Consider the following 19331-nt stretch of genomic DNA (forward strand, 5'->3'; position numbering starts at 1 on the left):
CCTCCAGTGGTTTCAAGTGTTTTAAAGCTGTTCTACCAATCATTCTTTCATACCTAGAGCGGCAGAAGACAAATTGAGATTGGGAGAAAAAAATTATGTTTCTTCAAAAAAAAATGATAAAGTATCTATTCTATTCCATTTCATTCTTTGATGTCCAATAAAAAACATATTTGGGCCAATGGGTAAAATAGTGTTAATTGTGTAGATAATCCTATAAGAAAGCCATTGGTCCAAACCTCAGGTCTCTCTATTGGAATTTTTACCCTTATAGGATGGCCAGAATTAAGGTGACTAAATCAATGGAGGCCAGATACAGTGCATTCGGAAAGTATTCAGACCCCTTGAATCTTTCCACATTTGTTACATTACAGCCTTTATTCTAAAATTGATAAATTAATTTGTTTCCTCAACCTACACACAATACCCTATAATTACAAAGCGAAAACCGGTTATTAGAAATTTTTGCAAATTTATAAAAAACATATTTACATAAGTATTCAGACCCTTTACTCAGTACTTTGTTGAAGCACCTTGAGCAGCGATTACAGCTTCGAGTCTTCTTGGGTATGACGCTACAAGCTTGGCACACCTGTATTTGGGAAGTTTCTCCCATTCTTCTCTGCAGAACCTCAAGCTCTATCAGGTTGGATGGGGAGTGTTGCTGCACAGCTATTTAAAATCAAATGTTATTTGTCACACGCGCCGAATACAACAGGTATAACAACCTTATAGTGAAATGCTTAATTACAAGCCCTTAACTGTTAGCAGTTGATGTTACTCTTCAATAACACAGACCCCAAAGCTTGATGTTACTCCTCAATAACACACACCCCAAAGCAGATCAGGGGGATGAAAATGGGTTTATTCTTATTCAAAGAGGACAAATCATGCAGGGCGGTAGATGGTAGATATTCATGCTCCCCTGTCCTCAGTGATTCTCTCCCCAGAAAAAAAAACCAGGATGTCATTTATGACTTCCCACCCTAGCCTGTGGCTGATCAATTATAAGTCCTTGCAGTACAACTGGGCCAATGGCAAAATAAAAAGTATCCTCTAAACTCAGACAAATGAAAACATAGCACACGTAGCTTTGAGTTCAGGACTGACATTCCTAACAGATTCTAAACAGATGTTGAACTGAAAAACCACTATTTCCATTGATCGTTAATTCTCGTCCTCTCATCCTCTGCGTTGTGTATTTATCTTCGACATATTCTTACTGTCCCTAGACCATTTAAAAAATACTTGCAATGTATATTTCGAAAACAATAGAAAACATGGAAAAATTAAATCATTCACATTAAACACCTTGCATTTCTATAAAACACAAAGGGAATATTTTACTTGCTGTTACAATAAGAAATATATTTCGAACAAAGTTATAGAAAATAAGTATTAACAGGTGTAATGATGATGTCCCTTACGATTCCGACCACATCCTGTATTAGGAGGAAACTCGCACACTAACACTATTATCAAGACAATAATATTAAATTGTCCTATTGGCAAGGTAATCATTCACCAAGTCTTTTAAGTGATCATCTCTTCCACACTGGTATCAGTCCCTCATAGATAACTATTATAAATTATGTTCTGACGATAGTGAGGAATTATTCCGTTCTAATTTTTCTTCCGTTCCACTAGTTGATAAAGACTTCTCTAATGAACACTTCATTGGTGATCTTGTATCGTTTAAGGTACAGTCCTTGGGTCAAGGGATATTGCTTAAGATTCAGACGGTAGATTCTCATAGCCTGTAACAAAATAAACAAAAAAGTGAAAGTAACATATCCTGGTTTCAAGAGAAATTAGTATTTCACATAGATTTCCCTAAATAAGTAAATCAAATCAAATTGTATTTGTCACATACACATGGTTAGCAGATGTTAATGCGAGTGTAGCGAAATGCTTGTGCTTCTAGTTCCGACAATGCAGTAATAACCAACAAGTAATCTAACCTAACAATTCCAAAACTACTACCTTATACACACAAGTGTAAAGGGATGAAGAATATGTACATAAAGATATATGAATGAGTGATGGTACAGAACGGCATAGGCAAGATGCAGTAGATCAGGGGTGTCAAAGTCAAATGGACGGAGGGCCAAATAAAAAAATCAGCTACAAGACGAGGGCCGGACTGTTCGAATGTTCATTGAAAAATTTTTAAATGACGCATATAGTCTAGTGAACCTAATTGAACCTACTGAAAACCTAACAAATATATTACAATATGATCAGATAAATAAAGCAATATTTTCTTATGGCTCTGTCAGTAATCTTTAATTTTCAACAGACACAAAAGACAAATTTCCTTTATATAAATATCCCCATAACATGAACATTAAATGAAAGAAACCGGTATTCAAGGCACCATCAGTAGACTATATTTTCTATTTTAGCAAAAGTGGGCTAAATTTACTTCAAAGAAAAAACAATAATAGCAATTTTCTATCATCCACTCAACTGAAATATTTTTAAAATATAATTGGATTGAAATACAAAAAAATAAAGTGCAAAAATCTATTAATCAAAAACAACACTTTGTTTAAGGAGAAGTAACATGCAGTGAAAACAAATATTAAATTTTAACTTTTAAACTTGAACTGAGTAAAAACTCTAAATATGTGATTGCACAGTAATGTTCACTTGTTTGAGGTTGAGGGTGATACTTGGTGGTGTCCCATCTTTTCCACAAGTTCATCAATGTTCGGGGTAAGGCTCTGAGCTGAAGAAATCCTCAGAATTGAGTGGAGGTGTTCAGCAGTAAGTCGACTTCTGTGTGATGTTTTGTTCAGGTTCATCAAAGAAAACAGTTGTTCACACAGGTATGTGCTGCCAAACATAGACAACGTTTGAGCAGCCTGGATGCGCAGCTGGGGCATTGTGCCGGGGAGGAAACGGGCGAACTCCGCAGCACCCACTGCCGCATATTTTGCCCTCAGTGCATCATTGCATTGGAGGTCAATCAACTCCATTTGGAGGTTTGGTGGTGAGCTTTCCACGTCAACAGCAAATGGGTTACCGAGCAGTTCCAACCTGCTTTTTTGTGCTTCAAAGTCAGCAAATCGGCGTCGAAAGTCAGCGGCAAGCATACCTATTTTATCAGCCAACTGTGTGCTCGGGAACGCACTGGTAGAGAGCTTCTCTTTCATGGTCTGGCAGCTGGGAAAGTGGCTCAAATTTTCTTTCCGCATCTGCGTCTCCCACAGAGTCAGTTTGGTTTTAAATGCCTTCACTGTACTGTACATATCAGAGATGACACGATCCCGACCCTGCAGCTGCAAGTTTATTGCATTCAGATGACTCGTAATGTCACACAGAAAAGCCATTTCACACAGAAACATTTCGTCTCGGAGTTGTGTTGTGTCTTTCCCTTTGCTGTCCAAGAACAGACAAATCTCCTCACGAAGCTCGAAACATCTTTGAAGCACCTTTCCCTGGCTTAGCCATCGCACCTCTGTGTGATAAGGCAAATCACCATGCTCCGTTTCTAACTCCGTCAGAAATGCCTTGAACTGGCGGTGATTCAAACCTTTGGCTCTGATAAAGTTAACTGTGCGCGTGATGATGCTCATTACATGCTCCATTTTCAAGGCTTTACCGCACAACGCTTCCTGGTGTATGATACAATGATAAGCTGTCAGCTCACCTGTCGCGTTTTCCTCTTGCATCTTTTCCCGTATCTTCGCCACCAGTCCGCTCCTGTGTCCACACATCGCAGGTGCTCCGTCGGTTGTCAAACCCACGAGTTTTTCCCAAGGCAGCTCCATCTCATTTACACATCTTGACACCTCTTCATACAAATCATGCCCCGTAGTTGTGCCATGCATAGGACGTAAAGCCAAAAACTCCTCTGTCACGCTTAGGTTGGAGTCCACTCCGCGGATGAAAATTGACAACTGGGCAATGTCAGAAATGTCGGTGCTCTCATCCACAGCCAAGGAATATGCAATAAAATCTTTTCCCTTTTTCACAAGCTGCTCTTTTAGATTGATGGACAACTGGTCTACTCTCTCGGCAATGGTGTTTCTGCTCAGACTCACATTTAAAAAGAGTTGCCTTTTTTCTGGGCAAACTTCGTCACAAACTTTAATCATGCAGTTTTTGATGAAATCCCCCTCCGTAAATGGCCGGGCTGATTTAGCGATCTCTTCTGCCAAAATAAAACTGGCCTTGACAGCAGCCTGGCCTTGTGATTTGGCTTTTTTGAACAGAGCCTGTCGAGATTTGAGGCCTCGTTTTAATTCCTCTGCCTTTTGTAGCCTTTGTTCCATGTCCATATTCTTGTTTTTGTCCGCGTGTTTCGTTTCATAATGTCGTCTCAGATTATACTCTTTCAGTACCGCCACACTTTCTCCACACAGAAGACACACAGGTTTTCCAGCTACCTTCGTGAACATATACTCCGACTCCCACCTTGTTTGAAACCCCCGGTTCTCAGTATCCACCTTCCGTTTTGCCATTTTTGATGGGTATCTGAAAGTTAATTTTACTGTGATGCTGACGACTGCTGTGCCAATAAATATTGAAATGAAGCAGCCTACTGCTCGGTGCGTCACCTTTGCATTGTGGGAAATGTAGTATTGGTGCGTGTAAAAGATCTGCGGGCTGCCGGCTTGCTGCGGGCCGGTTCTAATAATAAATCAAGATCATCCCAGGGGCCGTAAAAAACCTTCTTGCGGGCCGGATGTGGCCCGCGGGCCTTGACTCTGACATATGTGCAGTAGATGATATCGAGTACAGTATATACATATGAGATGTGTAATGTAGGGTATGTAAACAAAATGGCATAGTTTAAAGTGGCTAGTGATACATGTATTACATAAAGATGCAGTAGATATAGAGTACAGTGTATATACATATGAGATGAGTAAACATTATATTAAGTGGCATTGTTTAAAGTGGCTAGTGATACCTTTTTTACATACATTTCCATCCATTTCCATTATTAAAGTGGCTGGAGTTGAGTCAGTATGTTGGCAGCAGCCACTCAATGTTAGTGGTGGCTGTTTAACAGTCTGATGGCCTTGAGATAGAAGCTGTTTTTCAGTCTCTCTGTACCTGTACTAACCTCGCCTTCTGGATGATAGCGGGGTGAACAGGCAGTGGCTCGGGTGGTTGATGTCCTTGAGGATCTTTATGGCCTTCCTGTGACATCGGGTGGTGTAGGTGTCCTGGAGTGCAGGTAGTTTGCCCCCGGTGACGCATTGTGCAGACCTCACTACCCTCTGGAGAACCTTACGGTTGTGGTCGGAGCAGTTGCCGTACCAGGCGGTGATACAGCCCGCAGGATGCTCTCGATTGTGCATCTGTAGAAGTTTGTGAGTGCTTTTGGTGACAAGCTGAATTTCTTCAGCCTCCTGAGGTTGAAGAGGCGCCTTCTTCACAACGCTGTCAGTGTGGGTGGACCAATTCAGTTTGTCCGTGATGTGTGCCCCAAGGAACTTAACTTACTACCCTCTCCACTACTGTCCTGTCGATGTGCTGTTTCCTGAAGTCCACAATCATCTCCTTTGTTTTGTTGACGTTGAGTGTGACATTATTTTCCTGACACCCCCGAGGGCCCTCACCTCCACCTGGGGGCGGCCCGTCAGGAAGTCCAGTACCCAGTTGCACAGGGCGGGATCGAGACCCAGGGTCTCGAGCTTGATGACGAGTTTAGAGGGTACTATGGTGTTGAATGCTGAGCTGTAGTCGATGAAAAGCATTCTCACATAGGTATTCCTCTTGTCCAGATGGGTTAGGGCAGTGTGGTTGCGATTGCGTCGTCTGTGGACCTATTGGGGTGGGTCTAGGGTGTCAGGTAGGGTGGCGGTGATATGGTCCTTGACTAGTCTCTCAAAGCACTTCATGATGACTGAGTGCTACGGGGCCGTAGTCGTTTAGCTCAGTTACCTTAGCTTTCTTGGGAATAGGAACAATGGTGGCCCTCTTGAAGCATGTGGGAACAGCTGACTGGGATAAGGATTGATTGATTGAATATGTCCGTAAACACACCAGCCAGCTGGTCTGCGCATGCTCTGAGAACGCGGCTGGGGATGCCGTCTGGGGTTAAATGTTTTAGTGAGTCGGCTGCAGTGAAGGAGAGTCTGCCGGTTTTGGTAGCGGGCTGTGTCAGTGGCACTGTATTGTCCTCAAAGCGAGCAAAAAAGTTATTTAGTCTGTCTGGGAGCAAGACACCCTGGTCCGCGACGGGGCTGGTTTTCTTTTTTAATCCGTGATTGACTGTAGACCCTGCCACATACCTCGTGTCTGAGCCGTTGAATTGCGACCCATGTCCCGATTTTCATGAAAAAGTTGGACATTTCACCTAGATATCCCTAATATGATGACTGCGGTGTACAACATGGAAGCTTATCAGGTTCTGATCATCTTACTATGCTTCTTCCCCCGAGATTGGCCCCCAATTGCTAATCAATCAGTTCTTTATTCTCCAGGCTCTGCTTTGTCATCAAAATGGAAAACCTTACAATGAGTAACATCGTGATTTTCCCTAGAATTTTATTGCTGACCTCATTATGACAAAAAATGTATAAGGACCTTCCTATTTTGGCCCTAATGTGTCTGACATTTTTTTACCATCACCCACTGTCCTGGTACTATGTTATGTCCCCCCTCGGGACTTATCCTCCACACCTCTTTTACTTGTCTGTCTGCTTCCCTTACTGCATTAGAGTTGTATGCAATAGTTAAGCATTGTGTCACTCATAAAGTGAATGTCTGCTTTTCTCAAATCTAACGTGCCTAGTAGTGACATGGGTCGACCTGTGATGACCTCAAACGGACTTAACCCTGTGGTTTTCTTATGTGTTGCTCGTATACTACATAATACCTTAGGCAATGCTTCCGGTCATGCCATCCCTTCTTGAATTGTTCAATGTAGAGTCAAGTTGCAAAATAACATCAAGGCCTAAAATAGGTTGTTCAAACAGCCCTGCATCAATCTTCATTGGACCAATAGAAATTGATAATGGTTTGTTTCTGTCTCCCACCCATCTTCTTGCCGGTGTACTGAGGACATACAGTTGATGTCGGAAGTTTACATACATTTAGGTTGGACTCATTAAAACTCGTTTTTCAACCACTCCACAAATTTCTTGTTTAACTGTTGAAGGAATTCTAAATTCCTCTGTTTTATTTCCCAATCAAAATTAAACACTCTGTCAATGCATTCGAAGGGTTTGTAAGACCCCTAATTTATAAGAATGGACAGAGCCCCGGTCTTAAAAGTCAGCTAACAGCGTTTAATTCAAGAGAGTACTGGGTACATGCACATTTTACCACAGGTTATAAACTGAAAATGACGTCAGCGTTTTCTAATGTTCCGTCTATTCTTGACACTGGTAGAAAGGCCCTATAGTTCAAGCCTTCCCTCCTCACCTAAAGCAAAGGTCAGTGTAGATAAGCATTCTAGACAGTCTGGAGATAGTTCATTCATTTGTACAAAGGAATAGACCATCATTGTTCCAACTTTTGCCCACGTTCACACACCTCCGTTCCAGTACCAAGGCTGTGTTCTCAAGCCTTCCCACATCCGTCTCCCTATCAATTTAATATAATTTACGAGTCAAGGGTTTCTTGTGTAGATAAGCAATCTAGCCAGTCTGATTCATTTGTACCAATGAACAGACTGTCATTGTTACTAAACTCCTGACCACATTCACTTCAGTACTGGGATCAGATAAGAAAATTCATACATGCATACATACAGTAATATTTAGTATTTTGATTAGTACATATACAGTACCATAATTGTATTCTGATTAGTACATCCTGATTGAAATGTATACATAATTAGTCATTATAGACAAAAATTCCCTTAACATTAACAAACTATAGTTTTGGCAGGTTGGTTAGGACATCTACTTTGTGCATGACACAAGTAATTTTTCCAACAATTGTTTACAGACAAATTATTTCACTTATAATTCACTGTATCACAATTCCAGTGGGTCAGAAGTTTGCATACACTAAGTTGAATGTGCCTTTAGACAGCTTGGAAAATCCCAGAAAATTATGTCATGGCTTTAGACGCTTCTGATAGGCTAATTTGACACAATTTGAGTCAATTGGAAGTGTACCTGTGGATGTATTTCAAGGCCTACCTTCAAACTCAGTGCCTCTTTGCTTGACATCATGGAGAAATCAAAAGAAATCAGCCTAAAAAAAACAATTGTAGACCTCCACAAGTCTGGTTCATCCTTGGGAGCAATTTCCAAATGCCTGAAGGTACCACGTTCATCTGTACAAACAATAGTACGCAAGTATAAACACCATGGGACCACGCAGTCGTCATACTGCTCAGGAAGGAGACGCGTTCTGTCTCCTAGAGATGAACGTGCTTTGGTGTGAAAAGTGCAAATCACTCCCAGAACAACAGCAAAGGACTTTGAGAAGATGCTGGAGGAAATTGGTACAAAAGTATCTATATGCACAGTAAAATGAGTCCTATATCGACATAACCTGAAAAGCCACTCGGCAAGGAAGAAGCCACTGCTCAAAACCGCCCTAAAAAGCCAGACTACGGTTTGCAACTGCACATGGGGACAAAGATCGTACTTTTTGGAGAAATGTCCTCTGGTCTGATGAAACAAAATTAGAACTGTTTGGCCATAATGGTCATCGTCATGTTTGCCTGAAAAAGGGGCAGTCTTGCAAGCTGAAGAACACCATCCCAACCGTGAAGCACGGGGGTGGCAGCATCATGTTGTGGGGGGTGCTTTTCTGCAGGAGGGACTGGTGCACTTCACAAAATAGATTGCATCATGAGGCAATGTGGATATATTGAAGCAACATCTCAAGACATCAAGTTAAAGCTTGGTCGCAAATGGGTCTTCCAAATGGACAATGACCCCGAGCATACTTCCAAAGTTGTGGCAAAATGGCTTAAGGACAACAAAGTCAAGGTATTGGAGTGGCCATCACAAAGCCCTGACCTCAATCCTATAGAACATTTTGTGAGCAGAACTGAAAAAGCATATGCGAGCAAGGAAGCCTACAAACCTGACTCTGGCCAAAATTCACCCAACTTATTGTGGGAAGCTTGTGGAAGGCCACCCAAAACATTTGACTTAAGTTAAACAATTTAAAGGCAATGCTAACAAATACTAATTGAGTATGTGTAAACTTCTGACCCACTGGGAATGTGATGAAAGAAATAAAAGCTGAAATAAATCATTTTCTCTACTACTATTCTGACATTTCACATTAAAATAAAGTGGTGATCCTAACTGACCTGAGACAGGCAATTTTTACTAGGATAAAATGTCAGGAATTGTGAGACTGAGTTTAAATGTATTTGGTTAAGGTGTATGTAAACTTTCGAATTCAACTGTATATGTTTTGCATAAGATATGGGCAATACAGTGACTACAGCATCCGTATCTACTGAAAAATCTACTGCAAAGTTGTTAACCATCATGTTCACATATTCCATCTGATTTCATATGTACATCAGCTGAGATGGAACATAAAAGGGGGTCTATAAGTTTCCCTCCACAGCATCCAGCAAACTATGCTGCTGAGCCGGAGAGAGCTTCTTAAATTTCTGCATCAGCTTTGCGTTGTTGGGGCTGTCTTCATTCCATTTCCCCTTAGACCCTGCTTCTCCTGTCCATTCCTCATAAGAACACATTTTCTTTTCTGACATTCTTGTTGCCAGTGACCAGATATCCCTCAATAATGACATACACCAGGTTTCTCATCTGCTGAACAAATAATGTTGGTTTCACTTGGAACCTGCGTATCTCTGATACCCACGTCTCATGGATGCTTCAAAGTATTTGACCATTCATCCAACTGTTTTGGAGATGCTGATTTATGTGTGATTACTGTCACCGGAGGTTTGTCTTGACTACCTTTTACAGCCTATGTTCTGGTTGGCCTAAGACATTGTTCATCACTGCTGTCAGAATCTGTTGACTCAATGCCAGGCAATGCTGACCAGATTCTTGAAACCCGATCATCCTTGCGCAACTCGGTGTGAGGGTAGATTGAGGGAACAAAGGGTCCACTTGTTGGAGCCAAGTCTGTTTTTTTACAACCCTCTCCTGTAATTGTTGAATCTCTTCTCTCAAGGTTTTTATGTTCACCAAGAGCTTTCAAACTATTCTTATCTCTCTGCAATGTCCTGTCATGATTCTCCAGAAATAATTTCTCATCCTGTTTTCTTACTTCGGCTAGAACCGTTAAAGACCATCTTTTTTTTAGTCAACGAGTTAGACATCCTCTGTATTTTTCCCCAAGCTTTTTGTATGTCAGACAGATTCCATATTCCATCTTTGTCAACAATGATGGAATATTTCTTTCTCTTGCATACACTTCTCTACTTTGAAATTGTTATTCATATCACTAGACAGTGAATGTAAAATATTTTTCATGGTGGGTGATAACCTTTATAATAACACAAAACAAATCTTAAGACTAGAGACATTTATTGACAAATATTACGAAAACAAGCAACACCCAAACATGACGGAGAGTAAGATTTCAAAACGGAAACGTGACTCTTCTACAGACACAGACAATTTAATATTTTCACCACCGGGGATGGTAAAGGTCGAAACGGATCTGTTAAAATCAATAAATGACAAACTGGGTATACTTGAATTAGTCAGTAACGATATAAGAGTTGAAGGCTCTTATAGTCTCGAGATGAGTGATGAAAAAGCTGCAACATTGGAGAAGGAAACAAACAAGCTCAAAGTGACAGTCAATAAGATTGAAACCGAAGTGAATGAAAACTGTTCTGAGAGAAGCCTTACTTGAAATACAGACTAGATCCATGAGCGAGAATCTGGTACTTACAGGTATCCAAGAGAAAGGAGAAGTTCCTGAATCTGTAGTTAGAGTTCCTCCTTACAGCGCTTCAGATTCCACGAGAAGTGATCAACTAAATGTACCTTGAACGCTTAGCCTTTTGTTAACAGCACTGTCATCTCAGATTTTCAAAATATGCTTTTCAACCAAAGCTACACAAGCATTTGTGTAAGAGTATTGATAGCCTAGCATAGCATTAAGCCCAGCATTCATCAGGCAACATTTTCACAAAAACAAGAAAAGCATTCAAATAAAATAATTTACCTTTGAAGAACTTCGGATGTTTTCAATGACGAGACTCTTAGTTAGATAGCAAATGTTCATTTTTTCCAAAAATATTATTTGTGTAGACGAAATAGCTCTGTTTTGTTCATCACGTTTGGCTAAGAAAAATACCTGAAAATGCAGTCACTTACAACGCCAAACTTTTTTTCAAAATTTGCTCCATAATATCGACAGAAACATGGCAAACGTTGTTTAGAATCAATCCTCAAGGTGTTTTTCACATATCTATTCGATAATCTATCAGTGGTGGCAGCTGGCTTCTCAACAGAAGCAAATACTGCAGCTGGAGATTACGCAGTAATTGCAACGGATGACACCAAGCGACCACCTGGTAGATGTAGTCTCTTATGGTCAATCTTCCAATGATATGCCTACAAATACGTCACAATGCTGTAGACACCTTGGGGAAAACGTAAGCTGACTCCTAGCTCCTTCACGGCCATATAAGGAGTCATTGGAATGAGGCGGTTTCAAAAAATGCGGCACTTCCTGATTGGATTTTTATCTGGGTTTCGCCTGTAACATCAGTTCTGTGGCACTCACAGACAATATCTTTGCAGTTTTGGAAACGTCAGTGTTTTCTTTCCAAAGCTGTCAATTATATGCATAGTCGAGCATCTTTTCGTGACAAAATATCTTGTTTAAAACGTTTTTCATCCAAAAATTAAAAGATTTATCGAAGAAGTTAAGGAGCGGGACACTAATCCGGATGCTTATAAGAAGTCCCGCTATGTCCTCAGACGAACCATCAAACAGGAAAAGCGTCAATATAGGATTAAGATAGCGCCGGTGTAGTAGGATTCAGACGCTTGTCGGATGTGGCAGGGCTTGAAAACTACGGACTACATAAGGAAATGCAGCCGCGAGCTGCCCAGTGACGCGAGCCTACCAGATGAGCTAAATTCGTTTTATGCTCGCTTCGAGAAAAGCAACACTTAAACATGCATGAGAGCACCAGCTATTCTGGGCGACTGTGTGATAATGCTCTCGGTAGCTGATGTGAGCAAGACCTTCAAACAGGTCAACATTCACAAAGCTGCGGGGCCAGACGGATTGCCAGGACGTGTTCAGCGCAGACCAACTGGCAAGTGTCTTCGCTGACATTTTTCAACCTCTCCCTGACCGAGTCTGTAATACCTACATGTTTCAAGCAGACCACCATAGTCCCTATGCCCAAGGAAGCGAAGGTTGACTACAGCTCAGCGTTCAATACCATATTTCCCACAAAGCTCATCACTAAGCTAAAGACCCTGGGACAACACCTCCCTCTGTAACTGGATCCTGGACTTCCTGACAGGCCGCCCCCAGGTAATAAGTGTAGGCAACAACACGTCTGCCACGCTGATCCTCAACACTGGGGTCCCACAGGGATGCATGTTTAGTCCCTTCTTGTACTTCCTGTTCACCCACAAGATTGTGAGCAAGACAAAGAAGCCAATCGTGAACTACAGGGAAAGGCGGGCCAAACAGGCCTCCATTACCATCGACAGGGCTGTAGTGGAGCGGGTCGAGAGTTTCAAGTTCCTTGGTGTCCACATCACCAACAAACTATCATGATCCAAACACACCAAGACAGTCGTGAAGAGGGCACGACAACACCTTTTCCCCCAGAGACTGAAAAGATTTGTCATGGGTCTCCAGAAAAAGTTCTACAGCTGAACCGTTGAGAGCATCCGGACCGGTTGCATCACCGCCTGGTATGGCAATGCTCGACATTTGACCATAAGGCGCTACAGAGGGTAGTGCTTACGGCCCAGTACATACACTGGGGCCATCCAGGACCTATATACTAGGTAGTGTCAGAGGAAAGCCCAAAATATTGTCAATGGCTCCATTCACCCAAGTCTCAGACTTGTTCTCTCTGCTACTGCACGGCAAGCGGTACCGGAGCACCAAGTCTAGGACCAAAAGGCTCATTAACAGCTTCTACGCCCAAGCCATAAGACTGCTGAACAATTAATCAAATGGCCACCCGGACTATTTACATTGACACCCCCCCCACCACCACACACCCTTGTTTTTACACTGCTGCTACTCGCTGTTTGTTATCTATGCATAGTCACTTTACCCCTACCTACATAAACAAATGAAGTCGAGGAGTGTGAATACTTTCTGAAGGCAGTGAAATTTCGTTACCGAAGTGCATTTTCACCCATTCTAGGTAGATGAGGTGGATACCCTATTCATTCTAGTCTAATTCCCAGGTCTCGTATGACATCCCTGATGCTGGCGTCCCGGGACGGCTACAGTCAGGTAATCAACCTGCTGTTGTCTCACGGGGCAGAGGTCAACTCCCAGGATGAAAATGGGTACACGGTAAGAATGCCTACCTGGTGCAATGCCTGTCTCACATAAGCAGACAATTTTATTCATCAGCCTTCCCTACGTCCCAATAATCTCTCCTTTCTCCAAAAGTGTGGACTTGTTCACTTCCCTTGGGACATAGTGTGAAAGCATTTACAAGCATTTTGCTACACCCGCAATAACATCTGCTAAATATGTGTACATGTTATTTGAAAGAAAATGACTGGTTTAGGAAATATGTTGTAAACTCCCTCCAGCCCATGCTTACAACAATCAAATGCTTTTACATTATCTTGATTGATTCTAACTGTGATTGATAGTAATGATTGGTGACACTGTGGTTATTAATAGTAATTAGGATGCCGCTAGACATTGATAGGTGATGACCTGCTGTGACCTTTGACCCCAGGCCCTGAGTGTGGCGGTGCAGTACGGAAGAGAAGAGGCCGTCCTCAAGCTGCTCCAGCTGGGGGCAGACAAGACCCTCAAGACCAAAGCAGAGAAGAGTGCTGCCGACTTGGCCAAGGTCTTCAAACGACCACAGGTAAACACAACCAGTAATTATATTATTTATACTGAACAAAAATATAAATGCATAAATTTTAACGATTTTACTTAGTTACAATTCATATAAGGAAATAAGTCAATTGAAATAAATTAACTAGGCCCTAATCTACGGATTTCACATGACTGGGCAGGGGCTCAGCCATGTGTGGGCCTGGGAGGGCATAGGGCCACCCACCTGGGAGCCAGGCCCAGCCAATCCCCCACAAAAAATCTTTATTACAGACAGAAATACTCCTCAGTTTCATTAGCTGTCCGTATGGCTGGTCTCAGACGATCTCGCAGGTAAAGAAGCTGAATGTGGAGGTCCTGGGCCGGCATGGTTACGCGTGGTCTGCAGTTGTGAGGCCGGTTGGACGTACTGGCAAATGAACATTCAATTCTTCTGGCAACAGTTCTGGTCGATATTCCTGCAGTCAGCTTGCCAACGGCATTCTCCCTCTAAACTTGAGACATCTGTGCCATTGTGTGACAAAACTACACATATTAGAGTGGCCTTTTATTGTCCCCAGCACAAGGTGCACCTGTGTAATGATCATGCTGTTTAATCAGCTTCTTGATATGCCACACCTGTCAGGTGGATGGATTATCTTGACAAAGGAGAACTACTCACTAACAGGGATGTAAACAACTGTGTGCACAAAATTTGAGAGAAATAAGCTTTTTGTGCGTATGGAACATTTCTGGGATCTCTTATTTCAGCTTATGAAACATGGGGCCAACATGTTGCGTCTATTTTAGTTCAGTATATATTATCAAGAGGCTGGAAAGAGTGCTTCTGACATAGCCACGGTGTTCAATTGACCACATGTAGAACCAACAGAACCTCACAGTCACAACTTTGTTTCCCACATAGTTAGCCAAGTACATAACTCTGGCACCTAAATCTGGTGTTTAAACAACCACAGGTACAGTAAAACCAAACACTAACCACAGCCACAAATTTACCACACTATGAAATGGTAGTCTTGAGGCGTGAGACTAGCACCAATTTCTCCTTCTCTTGCAAACATATAAAATACACGGAGTGTACAAAACATTAGGAACACCTTCCTAATATTGAATTGCACCCCCTTTTGCCCTCAGAGCAGCCTCAATTCGTCTGGGCTTGGACTCTACAAGGTGTCTTAAGCGTTCCACAGGGATGCTGGTCCGTGTTGATGCCAATGCTTCCCACAGTTGTGTGAAGTTGTCTGAATGTCCTTTGGGTGGCTGACCATTCTTGATGCACACAGGAAACTGTTGAGCATGAAAAACCCAGCAGCACTGCAGTTCTTGACACTCAAACCGGTGTACCTGGCACCTACTACCATACCTTGTTCAATGGCACTTCAATATTTTATTTCCTATTCACCCTCTAAATGGTACACATACACAATCCTCGATGTCTCAAGGCTTAATAATCCTTTTAAAAATCTCTCCTCCCCTTCATCTACACCGGCGGAAATGGATTTAACAAGTGACATCAATAAGGGATCATAGCTTTCACCTGGTCAGTCTGCCATGGAAAGAGTTTTGTGTATCAGGTCTTCTTTCCTCGCAGATTGCCAGGATCCTGGCGTCCCCAGGCAATGCCCTCACCAACGGGCAGGTAACCTCCTCGAAGGAGGAGACCCTCTTCAAGTTCTTCAAGAGGGACCCCGATCTATCTGCTGACTCCAAGGAGCGGTGAGACCATGGCTAAATCTCAATTCGTCTTATTGCTATTCCTTACATCCTATATCCTCTTCTCAACCGTAATGGAGGAGGTAGAAGGTCCCTCCCCTCAGGAGTTCTTTTACCATTTGTTTTTAGGACAGAGGATGCGAGGAATCGAGGTAAGATGAATTGAGAAAAGGCCACAGATCAGTCAGTGGACGCCAGCAGCCGTGATTGGTATTTGGGGCCCTCTAGTGGACGTAGAGTTGAGTGTCCCATGCCATGAGACCGGTTTTTAGATGTAAACAAACATCTAGCTGCTAAATCTGCACCATAATGCTTTAACATATTTAGTCTGTATTTGACTGTTGAAGATTCAATGTTTTAATTTGGATTGTTTAATCTGTCAATGTTTATCTGTTCTGAAATATTTTAGGCGGCCGACTTGGCAACGTGGGGTTGATGTAGTACGCTCTTAAACCTATTTATGTTTTTATTTATTGCTTTTATTTAACCCGGGGGAAGTTATTGAGAATGCATTACTTGTCTGAGAGCATAAGCAAACTGACTGATTTTACAAATAATGTTGAGTAGGTGATTTAAAGGTTGATTTGTTGATCAGAGATTCTGCACAGTTGGACTGCAATGTGGTCAATCTCAAACGCGCCCATTCACTTTCAAAATTTGACTTTGAACCTCTCCTAGTCTGGCCAAACTGTGTGATATCGAGCTGCTTCTGCACGGACTCAACCTGGAGTACCTCTCTGACATAATGCTAGTAAGTAGTGTACCCCTTCACACACACACACACACACACACACACACACACAGGAGTACCTCTGACATTGTTTGAGTACTGTACCTCATCCTCACTGTGATTGGACAGTTTTCAGATTTCCATACCTCCCTCATGCCATATCCCAGCATATGGTATTATCAAATAACTGTCCAACCCTACTGCTGGCTTATTGATGTTGAGCAGGCAGGTGTAAAGACTGTGGGTCTGACTGGAGTGATTGGGTGAAAAACTATAGTGTATGAAGCTCAGTTTGGGGTGGTGGGGGTGGATTGATATTTTCATCATTAGATTGAATAGACATACCGGTAACAAGTAGCTCCACAACACAAACACATACTGTAATCGGTTACCGCTTTTTAAAAAAAAAACACTTACCGGTAGCTACACAAATGCAGATTGTAAATGATTGTACAATATCTGTTCAGGGTTTAGGCTGGTTTGCAAGTTGTGAGATCGTCAAAGTAGTTTTTCTTCTCTCCTCAGGAAAATGACATCACTTGGAGCTACCTGGTAACCATGGAGAAGGATGACCTGGAGAAGGTATGAAAAACCTCTGTCAGTCTGTCTGGCAGCAAGTTTCCAGGTTTTTCAGAAATCTATGGTTCCTGGAATCAGTAGAGAATTAGCATGGAAGGAATCCTCCAACTGGGAATGCTTCAACCAGGATTTCTGAAAAACCTGGGAACTTTGGGAATTTTGCAACCTGAGTTAACAGTATGTTGCCCAGTTATTAATGTTGCGTTCTCCCCCAGATTGGTATCTCTGACCCAGAGGACCAGCAGAAGGTTCTGAGTGCAGTGAAGGAGATGCATCTAGACCGGGTCGACCTGGACACTGTCGACCAGCTGGAGAACATAGACACCGGGTAACATTAAAGTACAATGAAAAAATATATTATTTTGAGCAATTCCTTCCAGGTCAAATCGTCAAGCACAATAACATATTTTCTTGACACATTATATATGCAACACAAACACCTACAGACTTATATGACATACTGTACACAGTCCTTCCTCCAGCACACCACTGGAGGTCATTCCTCAGACTGACCTAAAGCATCCATCCCACTGTTATTCTCCCACTGCCTCACCTCCTATATCCTCTCCGAGCTTCTGAGAGCAGAGTCCTAATGGTTTATTAAATGGGGCCGTAATGATTTGTAAGGTGAGAGGAGATGGAATGAAATCCCCTCTTTCACCCCCCCTTCTCTCTGTGACTGATGATAGGATAGCTCTCAGGCCAAGCGGTACTGTAGTGTCAGGGCCAGGGGTACAGGGGTACTTTTACTGAGCCTTTAAATCCCCCAGGAGTAAATCCTCTGATGATGGCCACACTGTAAACATTAAAGCACTAGATTACCACATCCCTTATGCTTTATGCTCATCCCAGGACCTAGTGGTCATGTTCTAGTTGGCCTGGGATGTTAGATGTTCACGCTCTAGTTGGCCTGGGATGTTAGTTGGCCTGGGATGTTAGTTGGCCATGTTCTAGTTGGCCTGGGATGTTGGATGTTCACGCTCTAGTTGGCCTGGGATGTTAGTTGGCCTGGGATGTTAGTTGGCCATGTTCTAGTTGGCCTGGGATGTTAGATGGTCATGTTCTAGTTGGCCTGGGATGTTAGATGGTCATGTTCTAGTTGGCCTGGGATGTTAGATGTTCTAGTTGGCCTGGGATGTTAGTTGGCCTGGGATGTTAGACGTCCATGTTCTAGTTGGCCTGGGATGTTAGATGGTCATGTTCTAGTTGGCCTGGGATGTTAGTTGGCCTGGGATGTTAGACGGTCATGTTCTAGTTGGCCTGGGATGTTAGATGGTCATGTTCTAGTTGGCCTGGGATGTTAGATGTTCTAGTTGGCCTGGGATGTTAGATGTTCTAGTTGGCCTGGGATGTTAGATGTTCTAGTTGGCCTGGGATGTTAGATGTTCTAGTTGGCCTGGGATGTTAGATGTTCTAGTTGGCCTGGGATGTTAGATGTTCTAGTTGGCCTGGGATGTTAGATGTTCTAGTTGGCCTGGGATGTTAGATGTTCTAGTTGGCCTGGGATGTTAGATGTTCTAGTTGGCCTGGGATGTTAGATGTTCTAGTTGGCCTGGGATGTTAGATGTTCTAGTTGGCCTGGGATGTTAGATGGCCATGTTCTAGTTGGCCTGGGATGTTAATGTTCTAGTTGGCCTGGGATGTTAGATGGTCATGTTCTAGTTGGCCTGGGATGTTAGATGTTCTAGTTGGCCTGGGATGTTAGATGTTCTAGTTGGCCTGGGATGTTAGATGTTCTAGTTGGCCTGGGATGTTAGATGTTCTAGTTGGCCTGGGATGTTAGATGGTCATGTTCTAGTTGGCTTGGGATGTTAGACGTTCATGTTCTAGTTGGCCTGGGATGTTAGACGGTCATGTTCTAGTTGGCCTGGGATGTTAGATGTTCTAGTTGGCCTGGGATGTTAGTTGGCCTGGGATGTTAGATGGTCATGTTCTAGTTGGCCTGGGATGTTAGATGGTCATGTTCTAGTTGGCCTGGGATGTTAGACGTCCATGTTCTAGTTGGCCTGGGATGTTAGATGGTCATGTTCTAGTTGGCCTGGGATGTTAGATGGCCTGGGATGTTAGACGTCCATGTTCTAGTTGGCCTGGGATGTTAGATGTTCTAGTTGGCCTGGGATGTTAGATGGTCATGTTCTAGTTGGCCTGGGATGTTAGATGTTCTAGTTGGCCTGGGATGTTAGATGGTCATGTTCTAGTTGGCCTGGGATGTTAGATGTTCTAGTTGGCCTGGGATGTTAGATGGTCATGTTCTAGTTGGCCTGGGATGTTAGATGTTCTAGTTGGCCTGGGATGTTAGATGGTCATGTTCTAGTTGGCCTGGGATGTTAGATGTTCTAGTTGGCCTGGGATGTTAGATGGTCATGTTCTAGTTGGCCTGGGA

The 19331-nt window shown here is 42.7% G+C and overlaps 1 protein-coding gene across 1 annotated transcript in view; it reads left to right on the forward strand.

Annotated features, from left to right (window-relative positions):
- Positions 1–19331, forward strand: part of LOC139382871 (ankyrin repeat, SAM and basic leucine zipper domain containing 1) — a 37252-nt gene that overhangs the window by 12440 nt on the left and 5481 nt on the right. The window contains exons 6-11 of the mRNA XM_071127117.1: positions 13311–13422; positions 13820–13954; positions 15518–15642; positions 16318–16390; positions 16895–16951; positions 17164–17276. Of these exons, the coding sequence (XP_070983218.1) occupies positions 13311–13422; positions 13820–13954; positions 15518–15642; positions 16318–16390; positions 16895–16951; positions 17164–17276 (615 nt within the window). The remainder of the gene's footprint in view (positions 1–13310; positions 13423–13819; positions 13955–15517; positions 15643–16317; positions 16391–16894; positions 16952–17163; positions 17277–19331) is intronic.

The sequence above is a fragment of the Oncorhynchus clarkii genome, chromosome 2, assembly GCF_045791955.1.
Source record: "Oncorhynchus clarkii lewisi isolate Uvic-CL-2024 chromosome 2, UVic_Ocla_1.0, whole genome shotgun sequence".
Lineage (NCBI taxonomy): Eukaryota > Metazoa > Chordata > Actinopteri > Salmoniformes > Salmonidae > Oncorhynchus > Oncorhynchus clarkii.